At 37.8% G+C, this 21,799-nt stretch overlaps 1 protein-coding gene across 1 annotated transcript; it reads right to left on the minus strand.

Annotated features, from left to right (window-relative positions):
* Positions 1 to 1,660: 1,660 nt before the first annotated feature.
* Positions 1,661 to 19,965, minus strand: LOC594566 (26S proteasome regulatory subunit 6A-B). The gene is made up of 11 exons (XM_030993438.1): positions 19,848 to 19,965; positions 14,383 to 14,463; positions 13,576 to 13,701; positions 12,522 to 12,629; positions 11,552 to 11,661; positions 10,159 to 10,249; positions 5,074 to 5,217; positions 4,228 to 4,473; positions 3,856 to 4,001; positions 3,215 to 3,296; positions 1,661 to 2,803 (listed from the first exon to the last, which is right to left on the minus strand). Exons 1-11 carry the CDS (start codon positions 19,893 to 19,895, stop codon positions 2,693 to 2,695), a joined length of 1,293 nt encoding a protein of 430 aa, XP_030849298.1. The 5' UTR covers positions 19,896 to 19,965; the 3' UTR covers positions 1,661 to 2,692.
* Positions 19,966 to 21,799: the final 1,834 nt, after the last annotated feature.

Below are 21,799 nucleotides of genomic sequence, written 5' to 3' on the forward strand. Positions count from 1 at the left end.
CTGAGAGAGGCACAGATGTAAATGAGAGCTTCAAATTTGCAGTGAAATTCACTGCAAATTTCATTACAACAGAAAAGTGAGCAATACGGAAGAAGAGATGGAGACTGAGGTGTATTTCAGAGCGATTGGAAAGATGAGAGAGAGAAATACTTGAGTGATTATTATATATATTCCCAGTCAAACTAGCAACTCAACAATCTGGTGCATTGATTTGTTATCCTCTTTTGGGCTGAAATTGAATTAGAATCACTGATCTGGCATTTCTGGTGAAAATAATTCAGGGCTTTCCAAATATTGATTCTTTTAATAATAATAATGATAACATACAAGATTTATTAGGCCCCAAATCTACTTGAAATCAAATGCTCAAGGAGCACTAGTGAAACAAAAATAGAAATCACATAAAAGCATCTGCATTACACACAAAGGAACAGAAGTGAGATAGAACAAACAAATGACAACAATTAATTATGCTGAAGTAAACAGATATTTAAGTTATTTTTATTCTGATGCAGTTCTGCTGCCCTTATCAAGTTTTCTGAATCATTCCAAGATTCTCAAAAAAATTAATGCAAACAAATGAAGGTACTGTTACCATAACTGCTTGCAAAGAGGAAAGAACATGACAAAGCAATGGATTTATTGAGGTTTGCTTAGAAAGAAAAAAAATAGCCATATTGTGAATGAACCTTTGGGAACAATTCCAAATAAAAAGGCGTTAATTTTAGGGGCAGTGAGAAAGAAATAAATGTCAATGTACATGAAAAATATGTGCATGAATAGATTAGGATTTAGGAGGCTTGAAATCTAGAATATGAGTGATTTTAATGATACATGCATTGTGTGAAAGTAGGTGCTGTGACTTCTGTGACTTTTCTATGGCGAGGTTTTCAGAGACAATTGATTTGCCGTCAATACCGTATGCTAACCAAAATCTTCATGTTAATGTAGCAAATGTCGCAGGAGTACTTTATCATCTCCTTACTTGCTCCTCTACTTCTCTCCCTCTCTTTATCTCTTCTCTATGAATTCACTACCCCTCCTTTCTTAATTCAATTGCATTCATTTTGATTTTATACCTACACATATTTCTCCTCCCTTTTGCTTCCCCTTTCTCTCTCTCTCCCCTAGTCCAGAATCTGGCCTATTTAATTTTGATCTTCACCACACCAACGATACCTCTCCCTAAATGTTTGACGGCTTGATTCAAGTGTGTAGGGAATTATAAATGGCCGGGCAGATTCTGGACTATCTCTCCCCCTGTCCCTCTTTCTCCCTGCCCCTTCCAATTTACCTGTCAGCTGATATTTTCTCTCTCTCCCCTTTTCTCCTTGCCCCTTCAGTTACCTTTCAATTGATATTTTCTCTCCATCCCCATCTCCACCCCCCCCCCCCTTCTCTCTCTCTCCCTCAATCTGTCTCTCCGCACCTTAAATTACCTTTCAGTTTATTTTTTTTTTCTTCATCCCCTTCTCTCACTCTCTTTTTCTCTCCCCTTCTCTTTCTCTCTCTCTCTCTCTCTCTCTCTCTCTCTCTCTCTCTCTCTCTTTCTTGCTTCCCCCACTATTCCTGTCATAAATGTATCACCATGGCCATACACTTCACTCCTCCAAAACAAAAAACAAAATAGCAGATCAAAGCACATCCTAAAAGCAGTATGTACAGGTATTTAACAATATCAATTTATTATCCTGGTTACACCAAGATAAACATACATACACGTTCTTATTTTTTGTACGAGAAACAAAATCATTGTTATAACCACATTCTACAATCATTTCTTTTTAACAAAAAATTCCCACGCATCTATATCGGCCCGTAGTTCAAGAAATTGATTTGGGACAAACAAAAAAGGCAGGTCACACTTTATCAGACAGCAGTATGTACCTCGGATATTCTAAAAAATTATGAATTTGTTGTGAGTGTGTGCTATTTGTTGGGTTGGAAATATGCTTGAATTGAAAATTAACATAAGGTTACAACTGCATTATCATCAACCCCACCCCCCCCCCTCAAAAAAAAAAAGCAGATATAATTCAGTGACTACAATAAACATGAGAAACACAGTGGAAACTCATAAAACTCTGTCAAAACGTCTCAGTGTGACAATGTAATTAAGCCGAATCCAGTTCCATGTTTTGAATTTTCTATTAGCCCCATTTACTTTAGGAAAAATTTTAATGTAACAAGGTAACATGGTGGATCCACAATTCACAGCGCCATCTAGCAATAATCGTATGACGCATTATAGTAAAAAGTCATCAAAAGTATCCGTTGTGGCATTGTTATATACCCTAGGAGATAAGGGGATTTAATCTGAATATTTGGTTGGTGGGAAGGTTCGAACGGCTTATACAGGGAAAAAGTTTGCGGCAATTCCAAAAATATCAGTCGTATTGATGACCCTTCTCATAACATTTTAGTGATTTAGGCCACCTCTCTGGCCCAAGCTGACTATTATGGATGTATGGTTGCCTTTGGTTGGGGTTACTTTCCAATCGTTATTATCAGCAAGGAAGATTTGATAGGCCTATTCTATGTACCGGTATACAAAAATGGGAATCTGCCCTTTTGCTTGTTCTTAAGGAATTCGCTAAAACGATCTTTATAATAAATAGTGTCTTGTGATTAGAGACAGAGGAGTATTCATGGATGTCTATTCACATGACATGCACACATGGAGAGTATTTTTTTAGGCATAATAGTTGAGATCTGTTTTCTTTTTGGACTGCACTTCGAGGATACCATCCATGTAGTCTTCATGCATCAGTTCAGTGGCTCCACGACGCAAAGCGATCATACCCTGAAAAGAAAGAAAAGACATAAGCAGTTTGTTAAAGGCATTTTTTAACAATGTTTCCAGTCTTACAAATCTGAGATGCTTGACCCTACTTGTTATCAGCATCTTGATATGGTGTAATAATATTAAAGCCCTAAAAATATAAAATGTAACACAGGGTTGGTGCCCTTCTGGCTCTGAAGTCTCAACAGATGATAACAGGAGAAATTTGTTTTCTGATTCCGCTTCTCAAGAAGCTTCAATGTTCCTTCCATTTCATTTCCCGTCTTTTGTGCAACTGGGCACATATGGGTGCTTTTAAAACCTTACACCACAAATCCAATCCAGTCCGATCTGGAAATATGTACAGCGCCCAATGTCTAGTGGCCAATTGGAACAAAAAAAATTGTGATCGCTGTATCAGAGATTACTTACCGCTTCTACACACACTGCTTTGCACTGCGCTCCATTGAAGTCATCTGTACAGCGAGCTAGCTCCTCAAAGTTTACGTCAGCCCTGTACAGAAAAAAACAATGAAATATTGCATCAATTTACAGCTCACATGATAAGCTGATAAAAGGGTTGTATGGCACATGCTTCAGCAACATAAGCTTTACGGTAATTTCCCAACATCTTGGTCGGCTCATCTAAATTGAAAAAAGTGAGGTGTTTTAACTACTCTATACTCTAACAAAATTAGAATTGGAAAAGTTTGTGTCCGTATTCTATATTTTGTTTGTTAAAATGGGATATAAATGCATAAAATCATCAAATTATTCCCAAATTCTCACTCGTCTTCTGCCTGGCCCCTAGTTTCACAATCCTACTACCTGTAGCTTAAACAAGTAGACCCAGCCTCATGTAGGTATATATATAGACCATACACTGCACCAGCTAGAAAAGCAGCAAGATTTGGGTGAAGTTCCTGATTTTGACTTTTTGGGGGCGACAGTCGCTGTTTTGAGGGGGAAAAAAGTTTTTAAAGAAAGAAATCTGACCGACCGTTCTGGCAGCTAAAGGGCAATACAACATCTTTTATTTTCGTTTTGTAGGCCTTACGTGAAGTTACACTCACCCAACGTTCATCTTCCTGGAATGGATTTGCATGATACGAGCCCTGGCCTCCTCGTTGGGTGCTGGGAATTCAATCTTTCTGTCCAGTCTTCCTGACCTCAACAGGGCGGGGTCAAGGATGTCCACTCGGTTTGTGGCTGCGATGACCTTTACAAAAGAAGAAGAACAAACGGAAGTTACTAGGAGATATACATTTCCTGACATAAGAGTATGAACACCTGGAAAATACAAGCCCAGGGAACGGTTTCACAAAGCCTTTTTTCAATGACAGAATGAGGCAAGATGAGGAGTGAAAGTGTGTAATGCAAGAGACGGAGAAAGAAAATTAGGAGCAATAGAGAGAGAGAGATTTAACAGTACTATAAACAAATACCTTGATTTCTTCAGATGAACTGAACCCATCCAGCTGGTTCAATAGTTCCAGCATAGTTCGTTGAACCTCCCTATCTCCAGCCTTCTCACTGTCGAACCTCTTGGTACCGATGGCATCCAACTCATCGATGAAGATGATTGCCGGGAGCTTCTCCTTGGCGAGGGCGAAGGCATCCCTTACCAGCTTGGCTCCGTCTCCGATGAACATCTGAACGAGCTGTGGGCCAGCTAACTTCAGGAAGGTAGACTGCATGATACAGTATAGTGTTTTTGTGTTATCAACAAATATGTTAGGATAGCCAACTTAGGCTGTACAAAAGGGAAATTTGGGAAATTCATTTTGATTATGTTTCTGCCATCAACTATTCCATATATTTTGTGTATATTCAAGAACTATGAATTCTTAATGTGTATATGATAAAATGCACACTAATTCAGTGTATTATCTTTTAAACAAGAATGCCGCGAATTACACATACGGTAGTACGAACAGAGAAAAGGCAAATATCACAGAAAAATTGGAGTCCACTTCTGTTACAATATATTAAGGTAATTGCCAATTTATGACATACATGTATATGTCACTTTCATTCACATTTTAATTTGTTCAAAAGAATGTAAATTAGAAGAGGCATAGCTGATCAATTTAAAGTTTGGGAAATTTTGAACCTCTATGGGTAAATATTTTTCACGCATCCAGTCCTTTGGGCTGCGATGAAAGTATTTTGTATACATCATATTGATTGAATGAATGAAAGTAAATGTTCTTTTTCATTTAAGGTCAGCAAATATGATGACCGCTATACTCTGAGTAAATTACGTACCTTACTCTGAGAAAATTACGTACCTTTGTCTGTGCAGCACACGCCCTGGCCAGCAGCGTCTTGCCCGTGCCTGGTGGACCGTAGAGTAACACTCCCTTGGGGGGCTGGATACCTATGTTTACAAACCTCTCTTTGTGCGTCATGGGTAGAACTACAGCCTCTATTAACTGTCAAGAGCAAAGATAGGAATACAAGAATAATATACTACATTGTAGACTAATAGGGATTCAGTCGATGATGATGATGATTCACAGAATTCATATGGCCCCATATATCTGTTTAAAAAAACATTCAAAGCACAAGCTTTTCCAGTAAAGTTAGCATTTAAATGTCTGAAGGAAGGTGTGAGTTTTGAGTGAAGATTTGAAGTGGTCCAGGTTGTCAATTTCGTGAATAGAGGAAAATGCCCACACAAGAGTATGGCATTCTTTTATTGTTAACCTATTTTTTTGCCCATGTGTCTAGTGCACATGATAGTCATAAGCCCTCCTCAATATTGAATAAAGGATATCATTTTAAAAAGTCACAGGATCTGAAAACTATATTAAAACACATTAAAATAGTGTGTTAAATTACGATTTTACTGCAAAATAAGAGAATTAGTTAATTAAAGAGAAGGTTGAATTCTGGGGAAACGTGAAATAATTAGTGAGCGTGGAAGTGTGGAAGTGTGGAAGAATATCAGAGAAAAATGTTACCTGAAAAGCATGGCTTTTCAAATGTCTTTATATTCTAAATTTGACATGTAACAGCATGAGAATGAGGCCTGATTTTTAAGCCACATGTTTGTGTAGTCCCATATACAAAACATGATTCTGTGTACAGTGCCTGTTACCAAGACTGAGCCAAATTTCTAGTCATTTTGATGGTTCCAGAACCTTGCAGTACACACCAATACTTATATGCTAGATGATCAATTTTTTCTGATTCATTCCACACAGTTTCTTTCACAATGCATTCGCATGACCAGAACTCAAACCTGTTTTCAAGCAATGCTACGGTCACAAAGGTTTGTACGAACGATAATTTTGTACGAATCTCCCTATTTTTCCATTGTCTTCCCGAATTTCCATTGTCTGAAAATCGTTCGTACAGCATTCGTAGCAGTTCGTAATGGCATTTGTGACCAAGGCTTAAGCTGATTATATATATATATATGGCACTGGTTTTTTTTAACTATGACCGAATAGCTAAATGGCCCTTTGAGAGCCTGAAACTTTTCAAAGATAAAGAATTAGAAATCAATTACAACTTTTTCTTGTAGCATGGACCTAGATTGACCTCCCATAGCTTAATGAAAAATTTTCAACATTGCTTTATGTGCATGAGGTATCTCTCAACAGCCAATTGTTTACGGAATTTTGTAACAAAATTGACATACCTTTTTGGTTGGAACCGAAAAAAATATATACCCACAAACAATATGTTTTTTTTCTATTGATGTTTGATGAGCATGGGTGGATCTTAAAGAAAGTTAACAGTAATATGAATTAACTCCTGTATTTTGATGGAACAGTGCAATTGAAAATGGTGTTTCGGACGTTACATTTTCCGTAAACAATGTAGACCCTCATTTAACCCACCAGAACAATAAATTAAAGAGACTGTTTATGGTTTGAATAAGCTTATTAGTTACTCCAAGTCATTAAATTAAAAGAAAATATAATTTCATTGTAGTAGCGCTTATATTAAAAATATACTCAAAATTTGAAAAAGTTGTCTCATTTTCCGTAAACAATTTTGTAACGTCCGAAACAACTTTCAATTTGAAGTAGCAGAAAATATATGAACTGCAGGACCTATCTTTCGTAATTTTTTTTAAACATTTCATGGCAGCTACCCACCAAAAAAAAGAAATTTGCAATACATCATTACAATACTATTTTATAGTTAAAACCAATTTTCCGTTAACAGTTGTAACGTCCGAAACAAATGTAACGTCCGAAACAAAAAATACCAAATAAATGATGATAATCCATATTTGAGGGTATCTGGAGTGAATAAATCATTATGACATAAGTTATTATAAGTCTTAACACAAGTCAAAATCCAAATCAGGTCTTTCAAATCCCTTAATTTTGTGTAAGCTCAAGAAAGGTGTTTCGGACGTTACACTATTTGATTGTTAACACATAGTTTCCAAATTTCAACTAATTTTCGATCATATGTGCAAGTTACGATTTCACAATGCACAATCCTGTTAAAAACACTATTTTGATAATTTCATTTAGATCTCAATATAAAAATATGAAGAAATATAATGCGAAAAATCAAATTTCCGTTAAATATCTGAATTTTCTGCAAAATTGACTTATAAAACATAAAATATTGAAGCCACTCATTGTGATGCAAGGTATGGCTGGCTGCTTTAGTATATCCTTAGTTGTAATTTATCAGAAAAAATCTTAATAAAAGTGACTCATACAAAATATTCAGCCATTTTAACAGCACTTTCTGGTATGCTGTTAGCACGTTTCGGATGTTACATTAAACTGTTAACAGACATTTTCATAATTTAACTAGTTCAAATGAGGGGCAAATATAGATGAAAGAATAGCAAATTTCAATTTTTCAACCTCTCCTCTTGCTATTTACATTGCTGTGTGTTTGCAAATCATCAGGTTTTCATTTTTACAGAGGTTGTTCCAAATTATGTCATATAACCAAAGATTGTATGGTCAATCTAAACTATTTGGTAGGTTACAAAAGCTAAAAATCACCCACTTAAGCAATACCCAGTGTACATGTACATGACACGGGTATGATACAGGTATATAAAGTTAATAAAATCAAGCAAATTAAAATGTTTTTCTAAAAAATTATGGGAAATATGAATTTTCATTTGAAAATACCTTTTAAAAAGGGCACTTAGTACACGTAACTAATCTGTGTAGAAAGTACATACATGTTTGAAATAAAAGGGCATTACCAGTAATACCTTATTTAATGATCCTAAAAATATACAAGTAGTATCTTCCTCAAATGTATGCATACATACAAAATGTATAAGCTAGTGTAGGGATTTATTTCGAACTTCTGAAACTCCCCTTCATATCCACGATTCATCCCTTTCATATTAATAGGTCATCCCTCATTCACATTCACCCTTTTCATCCACCATCCTTTCATCTGTCTATCTCTCTCTCTCTCTCTCATTGGTTTCAATATTCACCTGATGCAGGCGAGCTTATATAGTATAATGTACATATACTATGAATATTCAATATATACCCTTTGTTTATGTTTGAATATTCAGGAATACTTTGTGATGTTGATTTATACTTGTATGGGACTATATGAATATATATTGATTTCTTCTACTTTGCATGGAATGTATGTGGAATGCTACATAGAATGCTGTAATGCTTTTACACATTAAAACCTGGTAAGTTAGCCAGTAGTTATCAATCCTACAACATGTCTGCTGGGGTGCCTCTGTGTTAAGAGTGCTAGGAATTATCTGTTAGAACCGCAACCCGACACTAGTGTGAAATATAAATGGGCTGTCCGTTTTGTTTTTTTTCCTCTACGAAATATCAAAGTTGGGGGTGCGGCGCTGCGGCCTTATCGCCGGCAAATACGGTACATGTTTAACCTACACTGTATATTGTTTGTCACCTGTGATATCGGCACAGCAAGAGTTAAGATCTATCAACCAACCAACCGACCAACCAATCAATCCATCCATTCATCAATCGGTCATTAATTAAATAAATAAATAAATACTTATTTAAGAGCATTAAAAAATGTTGTCGTTTGAAACAACCTCCTAATTGTGGTAAAGGATGATTGTTACTACAGTAGTATTATAACCTAAAACATACACAATTTTAAAATTCAGCTAAAATGTCTCATTCTCGAGATGTACAAACATTAGGATTTACTTATTTCTTATTACCGTACTTACATGACTGGGGGTACTTTTTTATAGTTTTATTTTTAAAAAGATTTTTCAATGTTTTGCTTACATACATGTATGTGTTAGTAATATTATTGAATGACACGCTATATAGTTGAAGGTAAAGAACATTAGCAAGCTGATTAAACATCTATATTGTAGAGTTTGTAGAAATTGATGATCTCATTGAAATGTTAACATCGTGTAACATCCGAAACAAACCATAGTATACATTTCACACTGTTGTTCATAACATGCAATAAAGAGTATGTTTCTACGTGAATTTTCTGAGGAGTTTTGATGACTAAAATTGCTATTAGCTTCATATTTCACTCTGTTAGATCACATAAACAATTTTTAACTACCGGTACACGTTCTTGAAATGAATAATATTCCTTACATGAATTGAGTGGTCAATGAAGACAAACTTGGTATACATGTATGTGCTTAACTAATTAAAACTGCGCAATTTTTTTCCATAAATGTTACAGAAGTATTTTTCTGCAAACAATTAAAGTAACTGAGATCAATAATACCTAAAGAAAAGCAATTAACTTGAAGAAAGTTATAATGTTAACAGTGTGTAACGTCCGAAACATCAGTGGTGTGACATATGAAAATTATTAGACAATGCACTGGTTCCCAAGTTTTTTGCAAGTATTTACCTTATATCATCACTTGTTATAATAAAATAAGTTTGACCTAAGAAAAAAGCATTTTACCTATTGAATTAAAAACTTGTTATTGTCAAAGCCCTAATTTAGAGCTATTTTTCACTTTCAAGGGATACAAAATCTGTATTTTTCAAGATAGAAACTCTTTTTTTGCATGATTAATCTCTGAAACATATTCTTAAAGACCCAACATATTTAAAGGTGTAGTTAATAGCAAATGAGTTTTATATCACAGTTATAAGTTATGCTATAGTTCACAATAAAATTGTAAAAACTCAAAGTATTCATATCTGGTGAACAAATAAGGAGATAGATTAAGGTCCAGAATTTGCATTTCTCAAAAATATGATTAGTCCTGATCCTAAAAATATAAATTTGAAGTGAGTAAACATAATTTCATTTTGGACCCATTTGTGGACACATTTGGTATAAGTTAAAAAAACCAGTGCCATATACAAGTTTTTCTTACTTTTCATTTATTCATAATGCAATGTATGGGAACATATCAGGAGATGAAATATATGAAATTACTTTACCTCTTGAATCTGTTTGTCCAGTCCTCCGATATCACTGTACTGTTCTGTCGGTCTCTCATCGACCTCCATTGCTTTCACGCGAGAATCAAACCTGATCGCAAGAAAATTGCACGCAAAAACATTGGTGGTTTGTTGCCAAATAAATAAATATTAATCCTTTCCATTCAAGGTAGGTCATATTTAGGGTTAAAGCTCATTCTCAGTATAGGCTTCAAATAATCAAGATTTATTTCTTATATGAAGTAGGTGGGATTTTTGTATCAGTAAATTTGAGTAGATGGTCAGTCCTTAAAACCAATTCATTACAGTGCTGCCAAGCTTACGAAATGTATCACAGTTTGTACAACACTTGCTTCTGCGACAGTTGCTTCACAGGAATTTGTTACACTAACCAAATTCCAAATTTTAAATCTGGATCCAACACTATACCTTAACGCAATCCCATCCTTACTTTTTAATGTTGGTTCATTCTTAAAACGTTATTTGGAAACATAAAAAGCTTCTAATTGTATAAAGCTTCACAATCCATAAGCAATGTTGAATATCGTGAACAAAAACAAGCTTTTTTATCAAAGGTATTAATTACAATATTAAAATTCAGAGAATTAAAATTATCCATCATTACAGGGTAAGGGTTGTAAGGGTTAAAGCACTCAAGGCCCCGTCTTATAAAGAGTTGTGATTGATCCAAATCAATCGCAAGTCCTCTAATCAATCGTAAGTTTGTACAAAGTTGCGATTGATATTACACAGCAACTTATTTGCGATTAATATCAACTCTCTATAAGACGTGACCCTGCGGTATCTGAATGCACAGATAAAATAGAATGAATGAGAATAGTTGATGAATATCTTACTCTTGGGGGAGTGTCTCTAGGATGAGATAAGAATCTTTGTTATCTTATGAAGAGTTGCGATTGATCCAAATCAATCGCAAGTCCTCCAATCAATCGTAAGTTTGTACATAGTTGTGATTGATATTAATTGCAACTTATTTGCGATTAATATCAACTTTTCATAAGACGCGGCCCTGTGGTATCAACATGCACAGATAAAATATAATGAATAAAAATAGTGAGATGCTGCGTGTAAGTGTTGGCTTGCATGGTGATGTAGATATACAGTAGGCTTGCGGGTGCACCATGTGAGAGAGAGAGAGAGAGGATTGAGTCCTGAAAAGGACTGTTTGTGTAGTCTTGAAAAAGAGTGTTGGTTATCTTTCTTAGCTTATAGTTCTAAGGAGAACTATAGCGCTTGGAGAGGATGAGTGGCGGGAGTGGCTCAACGTTTCGAACAGGTTGACTATCCGTCCTCAGGAGACTGATAGTCAACCTGTTTCACATGGTGCACCCGCAAGCCTACTGTATATAAAAATAGTTGTTGAATATCTTACTCTTGGGGGAGTGTCTCTAGGATGAGATAAGAATCTTTGTTGACCCCGACGAGGTCACCAGGGTTAAGCTTCTCTGCATCTACGAGACCAATCACCGGCAGGAAATAGGTCTGTGATGGAGCAATATAAGATATGACAGATAACTCACTTATGGTTGAATTCATGTATTCATGTAACAGAGAGAATATGGACATTTAGATTTGCACGACGAGAACCTGGACTGCTCATGTGACACCCTTTGAAGGCAATGTGACGTCACTGCCAGTGCCTTAAAAGGATGTCACACGTCGCAGTCCACGTTCTCGTCGTGCAAATCTAAAGTTCCTAAAGAAAGATAGAAAGAACATAGTGAAACATTTCATCTAGGAGTCAATATCAACACTTGATCCTTCTCTTTTTCTCTGCCCCCCCCCCCTTTCTCTCTCGTCTTCCTTACTTGTCTTGGTTATATGTTGATCAGCGCAAGTTTTCCTTTTCACTGTGGGTCAGGATAAATGTTTTCCCCTTCTTTCTCTCTCTCTCTCTCTCTCTCTCTCCCACATCTACCTCTCATGTTCATCTTCTTCCTCTACATCACAGCTGTTGATGTTTTGATCACAGCAAATTTTTCTTTCCTTTATGAATCAAGATCAACATCTGCTCCTTCTCTTTCTCTCCTTCTCTCTCTCTCTCTCTCTCTCTCTCACTCCCTTTCATTCTTCCCTATTCTCAAAGCATTCATCCTCTCTCTCTCTCTCTCTCTCTCTCTCTCTCTGTATCACTCTTCCTTACTTGTCTTGTTGATGTTTTGATCACAGCACATTTTCCTTTCCTCTGTGAGTCCAGATCAACATTTGCTTCTTCTCTTTCTCCATCTCTCTCTCTCTCTCTCTCTCTCACTCCCTTTCATTCTTCCCTATTCTCAAAGCATTCATCCTCTCTCTCTCTCTCTCTCTCTCTCTCTCTCTCTCTCTGTATCACTCTTCCTTACTTGTCTTGTTGATGTTTTGATCACAGCACATTTTCCTTTCCTCTGCGAGTCCAGATCAACATTTGCTCCTTCTGTCTCTTCATCTTCATCTGGTTGGACGTCAAGGAGCTTCATATGAAAATGATTTTTAAAAATAAGAAAGAAAAAAGAGAGAAACATGTATGATGTTGATTGAAGACAGATTGTGGTGTAGTGGTTATGTCCCCAGACAGTGGATCACAACATAATTGGTTCAAATCCTCATCACAGCACTTACATCTCTTACAAAGACAGCAGTATTTGTTTTAACATAATATAAAACACAATTCTAAGATACTACATAGCCCAGAGGGAGGAGGAGGTATAAGAATATGACTAGAATCCACATGTGAAGTTAGCCCCTTTTTTAAATCTTAAATAAATTAACACCTTACCAAGCTAGTTGTCAACCAATTACATAGGCTATATTGCATAGTTAGTTGACAACTAGGCTAAGTAAGGGTCTACAAATATGAGCCAAGTTTAATAAATCACGAATCCGAAACTACTTACATGTCATGACTTTTTCTATTTTATCACAGCACAGGGTTTGCAATTAAAGGGATTGGGTAACTTTGTATCAGATTCTAAACAAAAATCCTGGATTTAGCTCATGCTGCAATCATAATTATAAACATTTAGGTCAGTCAGGAATCCCATGACGTTTACAAGCCGCTCGCCTGTCCGATTATGAAGATATTTATGATTGAATTCAAAATTTCAAAAACCGTTGGAAAACGTTTTTTTATGACACTACAGTCTATTGGGGGAAATGAGTATGGTAAAACCAGTCACTCAAAGATTTTTACTTTTTGGAGGCACTTTATGATCATTTTAAAGCGCACATTTTTGAAAAGCTTCAATATTACACCATATCACAGACGCTGATGACACGTAGGGCCATGCTTCTCAGATTTGTAAAACTGGAAACATTGTTAAACAATGAAAAAACACGCCCAAAGCTGCCTATCAAATTTAATTTTAGTAGCATACCAAAAAAGATTTTTTTTTTTTAATGGATACAGGAGTCACTCACCTCGATGACATTGGAAACTAAATATGGCAGAGTTTTGTTGACTTTAATCTTCTCCTCGTTTTCTTTGATCTTTTCTTTCTGTGCCTGCAGCTCATGTTGTATGCGCATGATCTCACTCTTCATAATCTGCGTGAAGGAAAAAACAAAGAAATACAAAATAGAAATACATGTATGAACAAGGCTTGACTTTCCCTTTCTGAGACTTTGTTTCCTGGCTGTTTAGAAAACGCCATTCTTTGGGAAACTGAAGTTAAGATAGAGGTAAATCAGTAACAATATTCAAGATATCCTTATTTTTAAAAGTGCTTAAAAGTATACTAAGCTTTTCTCTATCAAGTACTTTTTTCTCTCTCTACTGGAGATTTTTTCATGTTATTTTATATAGAAAAGATAAAGATATCATTATGATGCTACATCAAATCAAGTTTTTTTTGGACGTTTTTCAAATCTTCACATTCACAAGATAAACTGCTGTCTGCTCAAACATCCCTAATCACAGACACTCATCAACCTCTGGAGTGTTTCACAAAGACTAAGATCGACTTTAAGTTGGACTTAACTATGGCAGGCCTTTCATGCCACTGGTTGCTCCCACCATTGGTCTCTCAATTATGATATTTAGATAATATTTTTGCCTTCAATAATTAACTGTCAAAAAATGTAAATTCTGTAGATTTGTGACCACCATTTATACGTCTTTATAGTCTTTGTAAAACACCCGCCAGTACGTACAGCAGTGAACTGTCCTAGTGATGGTTTCTAAAGAGACTTTGAGATAGTGTTTGTGTACTTTCTAGATTGATTTACCTTGACTTCATTGTCTAGTAGTCTCGTTCTCCCGATGATTTCATCTGTTGACATGCGTAAGACCTCCTCACCTACAGAGTCCTAGGAAGAAAAAAAAGGATAACAGCGAAGTTTAAAATATGAACAAAGAGCAAAAAATCATAGAAGGGGATCGATTACATATGGGTGCGGGTGCGCGCATGTGTTAAGTTAGCAACTGTAATCTTAGTTTACGGTCGCTAACTGAAAGAAAAAAAAACGCCCGCACCCCACAGTTGGTACAGTTGGTACGGTATGCAATTGTATTGTACTGCAGTTTGCCGTAAATCCCATGAAAAAGTGCAGATTACAAGTCTTTGTTTTTAGGAAAAAAAGAAGAAAATTGACACGAAACAGGCAACAAACATATAGACTTTTGAATCATGACCTTTAGGCCTATTTGGACATTTGATGAATATTTACTTTATTTTGGGTATGTTTTAGAAGGGTCTCTCCACGCCGGAATTACAGGTCAAAGTTTGGATAGACTTCTGAGCTGAACTAGAGTAAAGGAGCCGGTAATCGGCCAGGTCCAGTTTTCGGCCGATTGGTTGGATGCAAGGTAAAATCACTCTAAAATACATCGCATAATAGCATAACACATATCCCACACATACCATACCATGCCAGTGTCACTGAAGAACCACATTTGCAATGAAAAATATATCCTAAAATATCACATTTTAGCGATGTACTCGGCGGTACAGGGTTCTTGTTAATTTTTCTGATAGCAGGCTATTTATGATTTACAGGAGGCTACTAAAATTGCAAAAGAAAAATCTCTGTGCGCGTAGCGCACATCACGAGCGTGAAGCGCGAAGTCCCTTGCGGCCGGGGTCCAGGGCCCGCCCAAGGGCCCTGGAAGCTTTAGGGTTTTAGATGCTCTCTGGTGCTATCTTAGCCTTATTTTTGAAGATATGACCACACTGTATGAGCCATAGTTTAATGATAAAGATCATGAATATTTTGGCTGAATAACTTACTTTTCATATGATATACAATATGAAATGAAAATGCTCCATTATTGTTTCTGATAAATCAATCATATTTGTGATGAATCTACAATTTTGAATTACATGATAATGATACAAGGTAGTCCTGGGCAAAAACGGTTAACTGACGTTTACAGGACCTTGTCAGTGAAGAAAATCGTTTGCGATAAAAAATTTAAAAAATTGGAACACACATAAAAAAAATATGACAAAATTGGATTGGTAAATGGTTTGCAGGTATGTGACAGCTGTCACAGGGGTCTGGGGGTGTTACGAATACGTTATCGAATCGTGCATCGCCAAATCAATCACAGTTTCACACTCATTATTACTACCGGTATTATTTATAATTTAGCCTACATTATTATTTACATTTCAAATAAAAAACTTACCTGTACGTTGCTTCTTACTCTTAATAGTAACAGGGTTCGTACGGGTCAGGGAATTTCTGGAAAGTCAGGGAATTTAAAAATGTTTTTTCCAGAAGTAAAAAGTCAGGGAAAGTCAAGGAATTCATTCATTTCTTCTGGAAAGTCAGGGAAAATCTTTTTTTTTCAAGATGTTTGTTAAAATGGCATTTAATTTGTCTTGTGAACAAAGGAAAAAACATTTGGTAAAATCTGTGGTTCACAGGACCTTTTTCGTAACACGCAATATCTTTAGGACCTACTGGTACCGTGTCTATTGTGTCTTTCATACTGTATGCAAGATGTTTGTGCGCGTGAATGACTTGCAGTGACAGGTGCGGTGCGTGGTGCCGGTGTGTGTACATACAAGAATGCTGCATGAACGCTGTACGATTACTTTTTGATCGAGCTTGTGCTTTGATTTTGATTAAAAGTTTGAATGAAGGTGTTTTACCCTGGGGTTTTACCACAGAATATTCATGAAACAATAATTTAAATGTAAATAACTATGTATCATGAGCCACTCGTGTTTTCTTAAGAACCCCTTTAAAAATTGTGTTGCTCTTTACTCGAATATCGCAACCCTGAATCGCATTTGATATACATTTGGCGTCCATTGTGCGAGCGCGAGCATACAGCCAGTAGTTAGCTAGCCTAGCCTCGTGGTTGCTGCTTTCCCCAATGTCCGCAATGAAGGCACACTTTTTTTCCCTCAGCAAAATATCCAAAGTCGGGGATGGGCCTTATATAGTCAGGTACAGGATATTTGAGTCCTCAAATGCTACTTTTTAGTGGTTTCAAAAATCTCTGTGTCTCAACATGAATTACATAATGCAAATAAAGAATAGGATCTACTATTTGAAGTTAAACTACGTTCCAAATTTGAAAGGAAGAGAGTTTTTTTTCCAGTTTTTTTTCTTCAGTCTCGATAAATTATGCCCTGTCACAAGGACTTTGCCGGCCGAAGCTCTCCCGTGTCTCCAGCTCACTCACCTGTATGATGCAAGCTCACTTACACAGGGGATAACGAATCACCACGTGAAAACTAGCCTGTCCACATTTCTGTTTGGACTCGGAGGAAAATTCTGTCATCTTTAGTTTTAAAAACAACATTGTTAAATGGGTCTAACTTAGTTCACAAGCACTTCAACTGTGCCTCGTAATAAAATGAAAGTATTTTCGAACGCTGTCACTAAAATAAGAGCCGATCTGATGTTAACAAAATGACCAATGTTGGCTTTTTTTTGGTGGCTTTTTGTTAACCAGATCAGATCACGTCTTATTTCAGTGTTCGAAAAATACTTTTACTTTTCAATATACAAGGCACAGTTGAAGTGCTTGTGAACTAAGTTAGACCTAGGTCTAGTAACAATGTTGTTGTTTTTTTCCAGATTTTTTTTCAGATTTTTTTTTAGATTTTTTTTTTTTATCTTCGAAATAGGGGTGCGCCTTACAGTTTTGTAATTTGCTTCCTAGTATTGCGATGATGTATAGTTGTACGCTTTAGATTAAGACATGTTCATCATTGAAAATGGTCATGGAAATTTACATTATCCTGCTCTGGAAAGTCATGGAAAGTCATGGAATTTTTAAAATGTGTAAGTGTACGAACCCTGTAGTAAGGAAGGAAGACATCGATGTCTGCCGTTTCGATTCCATTTTAATTCGACTGGCGTGCGATCTCGGAGATAAATTCACTCAGCTAGCTCAGCTCGGCTCACAACGCGCGCTTTTCTTGCGTAAGCTAGCTTGCCGGCCTGCGCTTGGCTCTGGCGCACTGGGCATATAGCTCTGCCCCCGCGTGCGCCGCGCCGCAAGTCCATATTTTAATAGGGTTTTATTTTACGATCGTTTCGGAGACGTTTCATCTCATTTCTTTACGACCGTTTTCACAACCCCGCGCTATGAAAGCGTGTCTTCGTGAAGCTTGTGATAACAGAAATTTGAGATAGCGACTTGACCGAATATGATGTGATTTTTGTATTATTATTTTTTTTTTTTGGAGAGGCTTACAGCCGGCTACGATTGCCGTTACAGCCGGAAAAAATAGCCGGTTGCCGGCTATTAACAAGAACCCTGCGGTACCGCTACCCGAATCTGAAAAATCGAGTATCTTACGCGTGTCTGTAAGAAATATGGGTACCATAAAATGAGCTTTATTTCAAGTATTTTTCAAATTTAGAGCCCGATTTTGTGCTAGTCGCAAGCTCAAAAGTATCTCACCGCATGTATTAAATCAATGCAGCCGCACACCGCAACGCACACACGATATCTCTGTCTAATTCAGATTCCAATATCCGATCACCACAGTACTAGTTTTCGGCCTGGCGAGCTCCGGGGAGCTCCGGCGTGGGATATCTGCTCCGCCCGCTAGTGCTATAGATCAGCGCGGAAACGTACGGCACGTGCGCGCGCTTCCTATTGACTTTGTACTTGCGGCCGAAAACTGGTACGCTATGCCGAAAACTGACTCCGAAACAGTGAAAATTGAAATGAATATTGTCATGGCAATTCGTGAATTTTTTCTGGGATTCTTGTTTTGTTTAAATAATAATAATATTTGCTTCATGATTTGAACAAAAAATGATAATAAATAGGAAGTAAAGGGTCCTAAAAATAGGATTTTGTCTTAAGTGGCCGAAAACGGACTCCTTTAGTCTAGAGTAGAGTCTCCGGTTTGCGGCATCGCCCGGTTTGCGGCCAGGGGTATTTGTTTTAAAAATAAAATGAATATGACTCGATAATAATCATTGAAACCTACCGTGGATTCCACGGTAAGTTCTGCTTTGCCGAAAACGTCCGTAGCAGGTGCTCCTGTCGGTACGAGTATCCGTCAGCGATGTCGGAAATCTACGGCACCAGTCGCCGATGAAAATTCCAGCAGGTGCTAACTTTCAAGTTAAGAGATCGAGGCATGACTAGATCAATATTGTAGCTCTATTTGTCCGATATTTGTCCGATTGGAGGTGAAATTTGATGTTTTTGTGGAAGTATGATGGCTGTGGTCTGTCTCCTATCGCAGATATTTTGATTGTGCCACCGCATGGCCAGTTGCATGGGGTGGCCGCAAACCGGCACGTAATTACGTGTTTTTTCTGGTTTGCGGCGGGGGGTGTTAATACACACATAACATGCGAGATCGTGTATGATGGTGTGTGTGCTGATGTGTGTACCCGCTATGACCCGATAGTTTCTAGTAGTACTTACCCCCGGATGGGATGATCCATTCGAGGAAAAGGTGAAATTGTTTAAAACTTGACAAATTTACCGTAGCAACAGATAAACATGAGAATTTGGGTTACCCGTAGTAATTTGGTACATGCTTTCATCGTGACGTAGCGCATAAAGCTTTGTGACGTACGCGTGCCGCAAACCGGTAATGCGTGCCCGCAAACCGGGGAACTCGAAGCATTTCGAAACGTGGTCAATGCTGAACACGCTGTGGGTCAGTTAGGTTATTTGTGACTTCTATTTAATAAGTAAGTATATGGACTCTTTATTGAGGGTATTGAAGTATTCTGTGAGTATTCCAATAAAAATAGAATCGGCAGTTCCCGCCGATCGGCCGCAGACCGGAGCCACTACTCTAGTCTAGCGCCCAAAAAGCAATTTATTTTTATTAATGACAAAGGCAGAGTTTTTGTAAGAAATTGGTCATTAATTGTGGATCCCAAGACAGAAGTAAAGTGACAAAACAAACATTCAACAATTTCATTTAATTCAATCTAATTCACTCGATGTCGAGTCAAGCCAAGCCAAGGCATTGCATGCATATGATATCAGGTGCTGGCAAGGCAAAGCTCACAGCACAGGCCGCCGCCGACGGGACTCGCAGCTGCACCTTCGTAACGGCATTGTCATTGAACTGTATGTACATGCAATGCAAATGCACAGTCACTCAGCTAGCTCAGTTCAGTGGCACTGCCGAGAACAAAAGTTAGCGGGCCTTAAAAACATCACAAATTCACACCCCAAAAATAAAATATTAACACATGCAGAAGCAAATATTACGTGTGACAATATCGAATTGTATTAAATATCAATTTACCTCTCCATCTTCCCAAATTGACTTATCTTCAAGATTTGTGGCGGCCATGATAACGTGATACAGCAGAATACATACACAAGTAAATGGGGTGAATTTAGAAGGCTAGAATAGTACTAGTAACTTGCTTGTTGTCTTGTATATGGCCAATTTGAGGATAGCCCCTGCGAAAATATTTTCCAGTTCTGTAGCACTCAACTTTTGAAAACCCTGATACTGCATGATAGGCCCAATAGACAAGACCAAATCCTTAAATAACGTAACCCCTAAAGACAGAGGCGGCCCTCCCGGTGGGCAGGGGGGCACAGTGCCCCCCACTTTTTCAGATACCCCAAAAGTGCCCCTTTTTACATAGGAAAAGTGCCCCTTTTATTTTGTAAGAAGTGCCCCTTTTACATAGGAAAGGTGCCCCTTTTACTTTGACAAGTGCCCCTATTACTTACTAAAAGTGTCCCTTCCCCCTTTTCACCTCTGACGAGTGCCCTTTTTATTTTTGACCCTTGCCCCTTTTCCTTCGACATGTTCCCATTTTCTTTTGCAATAAGTGTCCATTTTCCATTCTCATAAATCTTGAAATTATTGTGACGGTTGCGTGAATCGGGAAGAAGGGGGGGGGGGGAGGTTTGATAGAAATCCCACCGCTGCCACCATTTGTGACGGTTCTAGCGTGAATCGGGAAGAAGGGGGGGGGGGGGAGGTTTGATAGAAATCCCACCGCTGCCACCATTGTGACGGTTACGTGAAATCAGGGAAGAAGAGGGGGGTGGGTTTGTTTGATAGAAATCCCACCGCTGCCACCATTGTGGCGGTTCTAGCGTGAATCGGGAAGAAGGGGGGGGGGGAGTTTGATAGAAATCCCTGCCACCATTGTGACGGTTCTCGGGAATAATCGGGGAATCGAGGGGGGTGGTTAATAATATTCCACCATTGTCCCAAAATCATCCCCATCGCTACATAAACCTTCTCCTAGCTGCTACCATTATAGCGAATTCTATCAATATAGGGAATACAAGTAAAACAGGTCTGGAAAGAAGACTACATTAATAACCACTTTTATGTCAGTCTCTTATACCATGAATTACTTCATAATTCTGACGGTTGCTGCCACCACCTAGTCTTTAATCTGGAGCGCTAGGATCTCCAAAACAACACGGTTTGTGTGTTTACATTCACTCTGTAATCTGATACACTCTCACTTATACACAGATTCCTAAGAAACCGGACCGTGCGTCCTTCTACTACTAGTATACCCTTCAGGCGCGGATCCAGGATTTTCCAATAGAGGGGGCCGGACATTTGAAAATTGCGCAGACCGTTTTTTTCAAGGTCATATTAGAAGCACCATACCGGTACAATTTTTGACATTTTCATCGGGGGGGGGGGGGGGGGGGGGGGGGCTATAGCCTATTGCCCGAAAAAGTAATTTTCTGATTTCACAAATGGCTAGTGAGCGAGCAACAATTTGAGCATCATATTGTGAAAGTGTTATTTATCACTAATCAACGAATAGTCTTCTTTCTCTAATAGTTTAATGAAACGTGAAAGCTTCCGCGCTTCGCTTCAAGGATTAAGCATTAAGACTAATAATTTAATAAAAAGTCAAAGCTTCGCGCGGGAGCGGGAAAACTGAATTCAGACAAGGATTAAGAGTCGAAAACAGTACAACGAATCGTCTTCTTTCTCTAATTTAATGAAACATCAAACTTCCGCGCGGGAGGGGCATTGAATTCAGAATAGGATTAAGAATCGAGAACGGTACAACGAGTCGTCTTTCTCTATTGGTTTAATGAAACGTCATAGCTTCTGCGCTTCGCGCGGGAGGGGCGAAACAAGAAGTAAGAGTCGGGAATGGTACAATGAATCGTCTCCTTTCTCTAATAATTTAATGAAGTGTCAAAGCTTCCGGGGGGGGGGGGGGGAACTGAAAAATAACTTAGTTCCTGGCCCCGGGTTTA

The sequence above is a fragment of the Strongylocentrotus purpuratus genome, unplaced genomic scaffold (genome assembly GCF_000002235.5).
Source record: "Strongylocentrotus purpuratus isolate Spur 01 unplaced genomic scaffold, Spur_5.0 spur5_scaffold_20, whole genome shotgun sequence".
Classification (NCBI taxonomy): domain Eukaryota; kingdom Metazoa; phylum Echinodermata; class Echinoidea; order Camarodonta; family Strongylocentrotidae; genus Strongylocentrotus; species Strongylocentrotus purpuratus.

Bases quoted from the DNA above. Each gene is read 5' to 3' on its own strand.
- LOC594566 (XM_030993438.1), bottom strand. From the start codon at position 19,895: ATGGCCGCCACAAATCTTGAAGATAAGTCAATTTGGGAAGATGGAGAG. The intron at 4,474-5,073 runs GTACGTAATTTT...TGTATCATGCAG, and splicing joins CGTGTGCTGCACAGACAAAG to TCTACCTTCCTGAAGTTAGC. The intron at 3,297-3,855 runs GTGAGTGTAACT...TTTTCTGTACAG, and splicing joins TCCAGGAAGATGAACGTTGG to GGCTGACGTAAACTTTGAGG.